The sequence below is a fragment of the Gymnoscopelus braueri genome (genome assembly GCF_963280865.1).
Source record: "Gymnoscopelus braueri genome assembly, chromosome: 3".
Lineage (NCBI taxonomy): Eukaryota > Metazoa > Chordata > Actinopteri > Myctophiformes > Myctophidae > Gymnoscopelus > Gymnoscopelus braueri.
Genome location: NC_137612.1, coordinates 56,254,743 through 56,267,750, shown reverse-complemented (window position 1 = coordinate 56,267,750; position 13,008 = coordinate 56,254,743). Strand labels below are relative to the sequence as shown.

The window sequence follows — 13,008 nt, the reverse complement described above, 5'->3', positions numbered from 1 at the left end:
AATCAACAATGACACAGGAATTGTATTTTATTTTGATTTAAGTTCACCATTATTTCAGGGGGAGTGGTGATTTATTTTATTTTAAAATAAATAAATAAAAAGTAGGAGTAGACCTGCTGAGATTCAGAGCATGAAGTAGTTTCATCAAGTATTTTCATCGTAGCATCAAGTATTCTCTGTGGGGTCACAGTCAGGCTAGTCTAGGAGAAGAAGCTATTTTTTACAATGAATGCACTGTCCCATTGTTTGTGTGTGTGTGTGTGTGTGTGTGTGTGTGTGTGTGTGTGTGTGTGTGTGTGTGTGTGTGTGTGTGTGTGTGTGTGTGTGTGTGTGTGTGTGTGTGTGTGTGTGTGTGTGTGTTTTGGCGCGGGGGGGGGGGGGGGCTTTGTGGGTCGTCCAGCTGTTAGGCCTCTTCTCCTCCAAGAGTTGCCTTCTTCTGCCACAGCTGTAGGTGTTCCTTCACAAGGTCCTCATAGCTCAGCCCCTCTGTCTGGCTTCCTGGAATCAACAGGACAAAATAGGTTAATCACTGCCAATCAAAAACAATTAATAAGCAAATCACAGCTCAATAAAAAAGCAAGGCTTAGGCTGCCTGGAAACAAAATATTCACCATATGAACTGAAAGGACTCAGTTGCCAAAACATAATTCCTATAATTTACAGCTGATTTTAGAGCAATGAGGTAAATCTTAAAGAGAGAGGATAGTGAGAGAGGGATATAATAGAAACAGTCATTATTCAATTCAATTCAATTGCCAAAAATAGAGGATCTACAACTATTTTATGTGAATGTTTGCTCCAGAATAGAGAAGCTAGGATTAAAATAGTTTAAAAAAAAGTTACATCCTGTGATACATTGTTGTTGTCAGGCAGCAATGTATATACTGCATATGTATATGCACATATATATATATATATATATATATATATATATATATATATATATTTTTTTTTTTCCTCTAAGCACCTTAACGTCCATATGTATATCATGCACAGTATAAGTATAACATGCACAGTATACATACATTGCTGCTATGCTCAGGCACCTTAGTTTTTTATTATCTCAGGTACTTTGTAAATATGTAGATAACTTGTCTGGCCTTCTGTTGCTCTCTTGTTTTGATCTCCTTCCCACTTGCCCCCCCCTCTTCTTCTCCCCCCCCCCCCCCCCCCCCTCTTCTTTCTATGGAAATTAACGTTGCGATGGGAACGATGTACAAAAACAAATTTCACCCACTTCTTTACCTTGTAAACCTGTGATGTGACAATAAAACTGATTCTGATTCTGATTCTGATTCTGTATAGATGTTTTAAATACATGAATGCCCTACTACAGTGTCATGCAGAAGTAGCAAAAATAGCTGACCTACAAGCTTGTAGATCAGCCATTTTTGCTACTTTTGAAAACGTTGAACGTGACAGTCAGTCAGTGACAAGTCAGTCTGTGGGTTTGTATTAAGATTTAGCCAATGAAAAGTATTAAGAAGAGCCTGTGACTAAATAATAACTGTTGCGTCTACATTCTTTCAGAGACGTGGTAAACGGATAAAATAGTAGACTCTGGAGTAGAGCTAGCAGGGCTAACACTCCATAGGGCTGACAGAGTGACATGATCATCTGGTAAACTTAGTAGAGGAGGCCTGGCTGTCTATACAAACAATTCATGGTGTTCAGACGCTAGAATGATTTCCAAATCCTGTTCTCCTGATGTAGAGCAAATGGTCGTCCAATGTAGACCTTTTTACTTACCACGTGAGCTGACAGCTATCATCATTACTGCAGTGTAAGTACTGTATGTTCCCCAGTGCAGATGTTAAAAAGGCAATGGGAGAAATGTATAACATTCTTAGTCAGATACAAACGGCCCACCCTGAGGCTTTTTTATATTACTGCAGAGGACTTCAACCAGGCCAACCTGGATATTTCCATCAGCATGTCCATCAAATGTCCTACAAGAGGGGAACATACACTGGACCATCTTTATACAGGCACCAAAAAATGCATACACTGCAGCCCCCCATCCCATATTGGCAGCTCTGAGAACTTAGCTATCTGGTTGAAGTCTGCATACAGGCCCAGGGTGAGACAAGAGCCATCGGTAGTGGAGGAAATGAGAGTGTGGCCACAGGAGGCTATGACAGCTCTACAACGCACAGAGAGGAGCAACTTTAAGGATGCTGCAACAACTGGGGACTGTATACTGTACATCTAGAGGAATATGCAGAGGCTGTGTTGGGATTAAAATGTAGTAAGTGCATTGAGGATGGGACCACCAAAAAAACTGTCGAGGTGCATTCCATCAACAAGCCGTGGCTAACGGGGGAGGTTTGCTCCCTGCTGAGGCTTTGTGACGCTGCAGGCCTGCAGGCAGCACAGGTTATGAGCAATAACCCCTCCCTCACAAATAACCTGTATACAGTTGTTTCTCGTTTTTAGGTTGTGGAGATAAGAGAGCACCACACATGTCGGCACAGCCTTTTAACAACCAGACGCTGCAAGTGACTGCAGACAATGTGTAGAGAGGGTGTTCACAGATAACAACCCACAGAAAGCTGCTGGTCCAGATCATATCCCAGGCTGTGTGCTGAAGTAACCTCACTCCGTCAAATGGAAGAAGCTTGCGACACACATTTTGTTTCACAGCGTACTTGCATCTGAGACTCCGGGCGCAGAATCGATGACAGACGGAGTTTCATTTTTTCAAGCTACTAGGCAGGTGATTGGATGATCCCGCCCCTAGCAGCCGCTGATTGGTTCGTATGCACAGTGGTTCGGGCAGCTTTACTCTGTGAGCAATCCCAGACCCTCCTTCCTGAAACCAAATGCAAATGAGATTTCCGGAGGGAGGGGGTTTACCAGGCTAGTGCTGAAGTGCTGTGCTGAGCAATTGAAAGATGTCTTCACAGACATATTTAACATCTCTCTTTGCCAAGCCAGAGTGCCCACCTGTCTAAAAAGTGCCATGTAGTATGTACACCACCCCCTACCACTATTCTCAGTATCATCTTTGAACTGTGTTCAACTTGTCTTTCATCTTGCTGACATAAATGTAGTTGAGATTTGTAACACCAACAAGCAAACCAAATATCTCTCTTACTTCAGGCTAACAGTGTTTACGCATGTTGCTCAATGCTGATTAATTTCAACATTGAAATTCAATTCTACAACTGCTAGTTCAAAACGTTATCAATGTCCGGTAGGCTACTTTCCATAGAGTTATTGAAGACAGCTGACTTTATCTTGGCTGCAGCTGACAAAAAGCTGATAAAAGGTTAAACTATTCTTAACTTGTGATACAATAAGAGAGGTATTGTCCATAATGTGCTTCCTTGCCTCCTCCTCCTTCCTGTTGGCTGGACGGACGCTGTGTCTCTCTGGAAGCACTCCATCTTCACCAGGGCCTGGGATTGGACAGAATATACTTCATTGTATGATGAATAGTGAAAATAGCAGATCTACAAGCTCACAATGCATCGCGATGCGGCGCGTTATGAGCTTGTAGATCTGCTATTTTCAAATAGCCTATGTATAAAATAGGGCTTAAGTGCTTAATGCTGGTTTTATAATATAATAATTGTAATAATATTATATAATAATCTATAATAATCTGCAAAGTAATTAGTAACAAAGGTTTTCAAATAATTGTAGTGGAGTAAAAGTACAATATTTATTTCTGAGATGTAGTGGAGTAGAAGTAAGTAGTGTAAATAGTAAAAAAATACCTCAAAATGGTACTTACTTGTACTTACACTACACTTATATATCTCAGCTGTCCAGCAGCAACCAGCTAACTCCAAAATGTTCATTTTTCAGGAAATGAAAAAAACAAAACAAAAATGGAGTCAGGAGGTTTTGTTCATCATTGATTATAACAGTTAAATGGACCTCCAAGCTCACAATGAGGTTGCAGGTCAAAAGGGGGTGGAGCCTGGAGTCAGCAAAACCAGCTAACTCCACCTCCCTTTGGTGGAGTTAGCTGGTTTAGCAGAAAGTTTGAGGATCCAATGGAGTTAGCAGAAGTGCTTTTTAATGCTTTTCATTGGTTCAATATTTTTTTTACCAACACACAGACGTAAAGAGTGTTCAATGGCCCTGATTTATGGGAAGAAATGCAAAAGTGTCAAAATGGAGTTGGCTGGTTTCTGCCGGACAGCAACGATACTTTACACCACTGTTTACAGTTAGCTAGCTGTTGAGTCTTTACCAAAAAAAGCAATAAATAACAGAAACATATTTTGTGTATTTACCAAACTAACTAACTAAAACCATAGAGAAACTGTCCTTAGTTTTAGTCCTTGTCAAGAATCAATCGATGCGATGTTTTGTGAGCTTGAAGATCTGCTTTCTGACCATGTTGAATCTCACCCCTGACTAATCCATATTACACACACAAACAAAAAAACGAAAACATTAAAACTCAAGGTTCAAGTTTCAAGGTTGTACTTTATTGTTACATCTTGTGTACAGGTACATAAGAGTAAAACTTATTTTGGTTCGGCTTCCTTCAGACAATGCAGCAGCATAAGTAATAACAATAGAATAAAGAAAAACGTAAAAAGATTTAAAGAAAGAGTGCAACAAGAATGAAAAGAGCATCATCAAATCAAATGTGCATAAAAATAAAGAAAAAACACTTGGTATGTTGTATACACAGCATTCTTCTTCAGTGGCTGTCACCTAACTTTGTGTAAACAACTTCACATATTCTATATACATGCAGATAAATACAGCAGGTGCAGTTCAGGCATACTAGTGCAAAAAAAAGGATGGATGGTTGGGCAGGGGGGGGGGGGCAGGGGGGGGAGCTGAACAAAGCCACGCAGTCGTACGTGTACAGGGAGTAGAGAAGGGGGCTCAAAATGCATCCCTGAGGGGCTCCTGTGCTGAGGGTCAGGGGGGCAGAAGTCATAGTTCCCATCCTCACCAACTGACGTTGCTCAGGAAGTCGAGAATCCAGCTGCAAAGGCTTGGGTTTAGACCTAGACTCCGTAGCTTGGTGTCTAGTGTGAGGGGGATTATGGTATTGAACGCTGAGCTGTAGTTTATGCACTAATGAAAACTCAACTAAAACAAAGCCTTTAAAACATTATGGAACTAGCAAACCTGCTTTAAAAAGTTATCAAAACTAAACTGAAATTGAAAACAAAAAATCGAGGTGAAATAAAAGTAAATTACATTACATTACATTACAGTCATTTAGCAGACGCTTTTATCCAAAGCGACTTACAATAAGTGTATTCAACATAGGTAGGGAATGAAAACTACTAATCACCAGAAGTCTTTAGTGCATTTTCTGCAAAAACAAGCAACCAAGAGTATACCTAGCGCTAAGGTAAAAGTGCAATATATCAGCTACCTATTTCCTTAAACAGATGAGACAAAATAGCTAAATCAAATGAGCATGAGCTAAAACAAATAAGTGTATCGACTAAACAAGATCCAATAAACAATCCAATAATCCAATAAACAATACAGCAATAGAAAACAAGCGTTCGTACAACTAGTTAACAACAAGTAGGTCAGGCAGAGAGGAAGGGTAGTGTTTCCTGAAGAGGTGGGTTTTCAGTCTGCGGCGAAATATGGGCAGTGACTCTGCTGTCCTAACATCAGTGGGAAGTTCATTCCACCACTGTGGGGCCAGAACAGAAAAGAGTCGTGACCGTGTGGATCGGCCAGAAGGACCCTTGAGTGACGAGGCAATCAGTCGCCCCGAGGTGGCAGACCGAAGTGGTCGGGCAGGGGTGTAGGCATCGACCATAGCCCGGAGGTAGGAAGGAGCTGTTCCTTTCACTGCCCTATAGGCTAGCACCAGGGTTTTGAACTGGATGCGAGCCGCTACGGGGAGCCAGTGTAGAGAGCGGAGAAGGATGGTTGTGTGGGAGAACTTGGGGCGGTTGAACACCAGACGAGCCGCAGCTTTCTGAACAAGCTCCAGGGGTTTGATGGCGGATGCCGGAGCACCAGCAAGGAGGGAGTTGCAGTAGTCCAGGCGGGAGATGACGAGAGCCTGGATGAGCACCTGGGCTGCCTTCTCCGTGAGGAAGGGGCGAATCCTCCTGATGTTGTAGAGCAGGAATCTGCAGGACCTCGTCACTGATGCGATGTTTGCCGAGAACGTCAGTTGATCGTCCAGGGTCACACCCAGATTCTTCGCAGTCCGAGTTGAGGTCACCACAGCATTATCAATGGTGATGGCCATGTCTCGATGCGGACAGCCCTTCCCCGGGAGGAACATCAGCTCGGTCTTGTCCAGGTTGAGCTTCAGGTGGTTTGTCGACATCCACTCCGAGATGTCAGCCAGACAAGCAGCAATGGGTGTCTCCACCTGGGTATCAGAGGGGGGGAATGAGAGGATTAGTTGGGTGTCATCGGCATAGCAGTGGTAGGAAAAGCCATGGGAGTGGATGACAGCACCCAGAGATGTAGTGTAGAGAGAGAAAAGAAGAGGACCCAGAACCGAGCCTTGGGGAACCCCAGTTGTGAGCCTGTGTGGTTCTGACACAGACCCTCTCAGCATCACCTGGTATGAGCGACCCGTCAGGTAGGATGCAAACAGGGAGAGTGCAGAGCCTGAGACACCCATCCCCTCGAGGGTGGAGAGGAGGATCTGATGGTTCACCGTGTCGAACGCTGCAGACAGGTCCAGGAGTATCAGAACGGAGGAGAGAGAGTTCGCTCTAGCGGCATGGAGCGACTCCGTCACTGCCAGGAGGGCAGTCTCTGTCGAGTGACCCACTTTGAACCCAGACTGGTTGGAGTCCAGGAGGTTGTTCTGGTGGAGATAGGAGGACAGTTGTTTAAAGACAGCACGTTCGAGAGTTTTAGATAGGAAGGATAGAAGGGAAACCGGTCTGTAGTTCTTGATCTCAGAGGGGTCAAGTGTCGGTTTCTTCAGGAGGGGGGTGACTCTGGCAGTCTTGAAAGTAGAGGGAAAGTAGCCAGATGTCAGAGAGGTGTTAATAAGGTGGGTTAAGAAGGGAAGAAGTTCAGGTGCAATAGACTGCAACAGAGTGGATGGGACCGGGTCCAGAGAGCATGAGGTGGGGCGACTAGAGGTAATAAGGAGAAGGACCTCGTTAGGGGAGAGGGGAGAGAAGTGGGATAGAGAGGGGATGGGGGGGGGGAGAGGAGTAGATGAGGGTAGAGAGGGGGGGGTGGCAGGCAGACGGGTGTGAGTAGTGCGCAGGGCACCAGCCGGGGGAGGAGGGAAGGAGGATCGGATATCGTTCACCTTCTTGTCAAAGAAGTTGGCGAAATCGTCGGGGAGGAGGGACGAGGAGGGAGGAGGGGGTGGTGGTTGCAGGAGAGAGGAGAAAGTTTCAAAGAGTTTTTTAGGGTTGGAAGCAGAAGCCTGAATTTTAGTGCAGAAAAAAGCAGCTTTAGCAGCTGATAGAGAGGAGGAAAAAGTAGAAATGAGAGATTGGAAGGTGAGAAGGTCCTCCAGGAGGTTGCCATTTCTCCATTTGCGCTCAGCCGCTCTCAGGCTCCGTCTCTCAGTCCGCACTGAGTCCGACAACCAGGGGGCAGGTGGAGTTTGGCGTGCAGGCCTGGTGGTGAGGGGACAGAGATGGTCGAGAGAAGAGGATAGAGTAGAGAAAAGAAGATCTGTGGCGGTATCAGGGGATAGAAGAGCAAAGGATTCAGGGGCAGGGAGAGCAGAGAGAACAGAGGAGGAAAGAACAGTGGAGGAAAGTGAGCGAAGATTGTGACGTGAGGCAATCATGTGGGTAGGGAGGGGCTGTGAGGGGGGAGAGGAGAGAGAGAGAGAGTAGGACATGAAGTAGTGATCAGATAGTTTCTTACCCTTTTCACTGGAAAGAGGAGTGACAGACAGGTTAGCAATAGAGCAGCCTCTGGTGAAAATCAGGTCCAGTTGGTTGCCCGCCTCATGGGTAGGAGGAGATGGGCAAATAACTAGGTCAAAGGCGGCGAGAAACGAAAGTAGTGGGTCTAGCTGCTTCTCAGTCGGGAGGTTGAAGTCACCCAGAAGGATGAATCCAGAGCCATCGACAGGGAAGTGGGAGACTAGATGGTCCAGCTCCTCCAGGAAGCCACCAGCAGGGCCCGGTGGGCGATAAACAACTGCAATGGTGAGCTTGACTGGATGAGAGACAGTGACCACATGAAATTCAAATGAGGTAGGAGAGAATTGTGACAGTGAAACAGGAGAGTATTTCCATTTTCTGGAAATTAGCAGACCAGCCCCACCTCCTGTCCGCACGGCTCTGGGAGTGTGAGAGAAAGAGTACACATCTGACAGAGCCGCGGGCGTAGCAGTGTTTTCTGGTCTGATCCAGGTCTCAGTCAGAGCAAGAAAGTTAAGGGAGAGCAAGGATGCGTAGGCTGAGATGAAAGCAGATTTGCCTTCCACCACAGCCGAGTGGCAATTCCAAAGCCCTCCCGTTACCACTTGCTCGACGTGAGTGGAAAGAGTAGGATATATTAGATTAGTTGTATCGCGACATCTGGGTGTAACCCAGTGTTTTTGCGACCACCAGGAAGAGGAGAGGACAGGAATAGGAAGAAAACACATCGTAGATCACTAAACATATACACACTACTATAAATACTACTACTATCACACTACTATATATCACTAAACACTGAAGAAGCACTCAAAGTGGAAGGTCGTAAATTGACTAAGTCGGGTTTTGACAAAGTCGCCTCTTGCCTTTGTCTGCCTAGCCTTCGTTTGCTAGCCGCTTTGAAAGCTACCGCTTTCAGAGCAGGTGGTTTAAAACAACTTCAACTGATTGCTAATTGTCTTGAGACAAATCAGGAGACTCCTCCCCTAGTATGAACAAGGCAATAGGCCTGGTTCAGGTCAAACTCCCTCTGATAGGGCAATCAGGTCACACCTCACAATATACCTCTAATGCTTTAAAACAAATTACTTTTAAACACACACTAACTATATACAGCACTGATACTCTGAAGCAAGCAAAGTACAACTAAGCAACCTGAGAATACAAGAAAAGATATACTCAGACTACAGGTGAGTCAGGCAGTTACAGAGTTCCTCCAGGAGATTGAATAACACACTGGAGAGACTATGGCTGAACAGACTTTAAATACACCTTGAGAATCTGAAGACTCCTCCCCTAGTATCAACAAGGCAATAGGCCTGGTTCAGGTCAAACTCCCTCTGATAGGGCAATCAGGTCACACCTCACAATATACCTCTAATGCTTTAAAACAAATTACTTTTAAACACACACTAACTATATACAGCACTGATACTCTGAAGCAAGCAAAGTACAACTAAGCAACCTGAGAATACAAGAAAAGATATACTCAGACTACAGGTGAGTCAGGCAGTTACAGAGTTCCTCCAGGAGATTGAATAACACACTGCTATAAAATGCTATAATACACTAAAAATACTATAATAACCTCGGTGTAATGTATAATGCACAAGCACATATTTACACATTTTGTACTATGTGTGCGTGTGTGTGTGCGTGCGTGCGTGCGTGCGTGCGTGCGTGCGTGCGTGCGTGCGTGCGTTGACCTTACTGACCTGAACACTGTGGGTTGGGCCAACAGTGTTGAGGCCTTCCTCTCTCGCACACGCAGATCTCACAGTCCACCTTCACCTGCTGGTCCGGCCAGTAACGCACCCCGGCCACCTCACACACATAATCCTCTGGCAACACACACTGCTGGGTGTGGCTCATCACACAGCCCTCTGGACACCAGCACCCTGGAAACAGGAAAACAGGTGGAAACCCATTAATCATTTCAATCCGGGAACGCATCTGTGTCATTTTTAGATTTTTTTGGCTATTTTCTTTTTTTTTTATATTCCAAAAAATATGGATTGGAAAAATCGTGAAAATGTGTGCAAATCATTGAGTATTATGTATATAAAAAACATTTAAGCTACAATTTTTTACTCAAATCTTTGCTGCTGGGGGGTCCATGGAATAACATATTTTGAGATGGGTGTCCGCGGCCAAATACATATCATTTTGTGGTCCTTGACATGAAAACCAGTGATATTATAGCAACATACGTTTTCATAGGATTTTTGTTAGGATTTAGAAGACATTACTAGAATCCCCCAGAAATATTTGAGTTACAAATGTTCGTTTTAAAATATATATATTCAAAGATTTGCACAAATTGTCATGATTCTTTCCAAAAAATATCGAATTGAATATTTGAATAGCCAAAGAAATCTAAAAATGACACAGTCAGATGCGTTCAGATGACATTCCCTGGATTAAAGATCCATCATACTGTAGATTGATATACAAACATGAAAGTGATCGCTTGGCATTTATTTCCCTTTAAATCACGTTCCAAGAGGTTCAAGATGTCTTTATTGTTACATGTTTTGAAATGGTACATAGGAGTAAGGTTGTATTTGGTTATGCAAACTCCATTGTATCTGATCTCATTCAGTGTTTAAAAACAATTGCTAATTATTATTTAGTCACAAGCTCTTGTGACTAGAGACCATACATATGACTCTCTCTCTCTCTCTCTCTCTCTCTCTCTCTCTCTCTCTCTCTCTCTCTCTCTCTCTCTCTCTCTCTCTCTCTCTCTCGGTTGGTGTTTATCCAACAACCTCTCCCCTGTGTGAATGCTCATTAACTTTCGATGTGCAATTGAGTAATCTTTTCTTTTGTTTAGGGGATCCATCCGACCAGTCTTTGCCACAAACTGCACAAAAAAAAGGGCTGTATGCGTTGTCATGTCTTTTTAGATTACGAGTTGCATCAAAGCCTTTGCCACAAAATCTACAAGTAAAGGCTTTGTTATCATGTATGAGCCCTCACATGTCTTTTTATAGTCATTTGACTACAGCCTTTACCACAAACTGAAACTGTATTTTCCCCCTGTATGACTACTCAGGTGATTAGGTGAAACTTATTGTTGTAAAAAGTTAGATATAAAATGTTCTAAAATTAGATGAAAATAGAAACGTAAGGAACATTATTTTAGCCATGTGAAAACCTAAATGGTTTTAGATGAGTCATTTGACAACAGCCTTTATCACAAACTGGAACCCCCCCCTGGAACCCCCCCCCCCCCCACTGTCTGTCTGCCTGTCTCTCAATGTCTGTCTGTTTGTCTGTCTCTCTCACACTGTGTCTGTCTGTCTGTCTGTCTGTCTGTCTGTCTGTCTGTCTGTCTGTCTCTCTCACACTGTCTGTCTGTCTGTCTCTCACTGTATGTCTGTCTCTCTCACACAATCTAGGTTTACCAAAGCCTTTACCACAAAATGTACAAGTAAAGGGCTTTCCCCCTTTATGAATCACTGTGTCTCTTCAGATGTCCCTTTGAATTAAACTTTTGCCACACTCTGTACAACTAAACATTTTCTTCCATCTGTGGCTCTTTGTGGAGTGAGTTTGTTTTGATGATTTCAGAAGTCTAGGCAAAATAAAAAACAATTAAAATTCTGTATACCTGAGCGAGTCTTCTATGTTATAATGTCAGGGGTGACACAACAGGTTTCTCTTTCTGTTCCTCTTTCGTCTGTGGAGGTTGTGGTTCCTCCTGGATCAGACTGGGGCTCCTCTCCTCATGTTCAGGTGAAACCTCTTTACACACAGACAGGAGGAGGAGAGAAGAGGTAGCATCAGCACAACAACTCAAAGTGCTTTTCTCATTGGATGACATTTCTTCTCCAACTTGGCAGACAAGAGGAAGAACTAGAAAAAGTGCTCCTTGGAGCACAGATCTCGGCCAGGTCAGGTAGGTTATTGTGGGCCAGCAATGTTCGGAATCGCCAATCAGGATGGAATATGAATAATCGGATGGATCCATGTTAATCACTTGACTATAGAGATAATGTGTACCTATTTGCGTGATCGATTTGCGTGATGTTTGGACAAAGGAGTAATATAAAAAAGTAATTGTAAAAGTCAGCCTCCTGGTGGCGCTATAAGAGGGCAATGTTAAAAGGGTGGCATTTGTTCCTCGACGTAGTGTGAATGTGCGTGCAAAGTTTCACCGCAAACGGACGCTGCGTTCATGATTTGCGGTATTTTGTTCAAAACAGGCCACTCATGCAAACTTTAGATGTCAATCTTAGCCAATCAGGAAGGAATATGAAACATCAAACAGATCCGTCTTGATCACGTGACTATAGAGATCATGTGTACCGATTTGCGTGAAGTTTTGATAAAATCTGAAGTAATATAAAAAAATATGTTTTACATAAGTCGTCCTCCTGGTGGCTCTATAAAAGGCAGATGAAAAATGCAGGGCAAAGGTTTTTCCTTGGCCTCTAGGGAGTGTGCATATACGTTTTACACAGATCAGTGCAGTTACAGGTAAAAAAACACAAATCGCCCTGTTATAGCACCACCAATTTCTAATGCCATTTCTTTCTCGGCCTAGTGGGAATGTGTGTGCAAAATGTCACGGAAATGGCACGCTGTGTTCATGATTTGAGGCATTTTGTTCAAAAAATAATAATTAAATAAAAAAAAATGGCTTCCTGGAATCAACAGGACAAAATAGGTTAATCACTGCCAATCAAAAACAATTAATAAGCAAATCACAGCTCAATAAAAAAGCAAGGCTTAGGCTGCCTGGAAACAAAATATTCACCATATGAACTGAAAGGACTCAGTTGCCAAAACATAATTCCTATAATTTACAGCTGATTTTAGAGCAATGAGGTAAATCTTAAAGAGAGAGGATAGTGAGAGAGGGATATAATAGAAACAGTCATTATTCAATTCAATTCAATTGCCAAAAATAGAGGATCTACAACTATTTTATGTGAATGTTTGCTCCAGAATAGAGAAGCTAGGATTAAAATAGTTTAAAAAAAAGTTACATCCTGTGATACATTGTTGTTGTCAGGCAGCAATGTATATACTGCATATGTATATGCACATATATATATATATATATATATATATATATATATATATATATATATATATATATATTTTTTTTTTTTTTTTTTTTTTTCCTCTAAGCACCTTAACGTCCATATGTATATCATGCACAGTATAAGTATAACATGCACAGTATACATACATT

The 13,008-nt window shown here is 43.0% G+C and overlaps 1 protein-coding gene across 1 annotated transcript in view; it reads right to left on the bottom strand.

Annotated features, from left to right (window-relative positions):
- Positions 1 to 6,286, bottom strand: part of LOC308082247 (uncharacterized protein) — a 36,245-nt gene extending 29,959 nt beyond the window's left edge. The window contains exon 1 of the mRNA XM_080423928.1: positions 5,661 to 6,286. Coding sequence (XP_080280054.1) covers positions 5,661 to 6,280 — 620 coding nt within the window. The 5' untranslated portion in view covers positions 6,281 to 6,286. The remainder of the gene's footprint in view (positions 1 to 5,660) is intronic.
- Between the last annotated feature and the right edge of the window lie 6,722 nt (positions 6,287 to 13,008).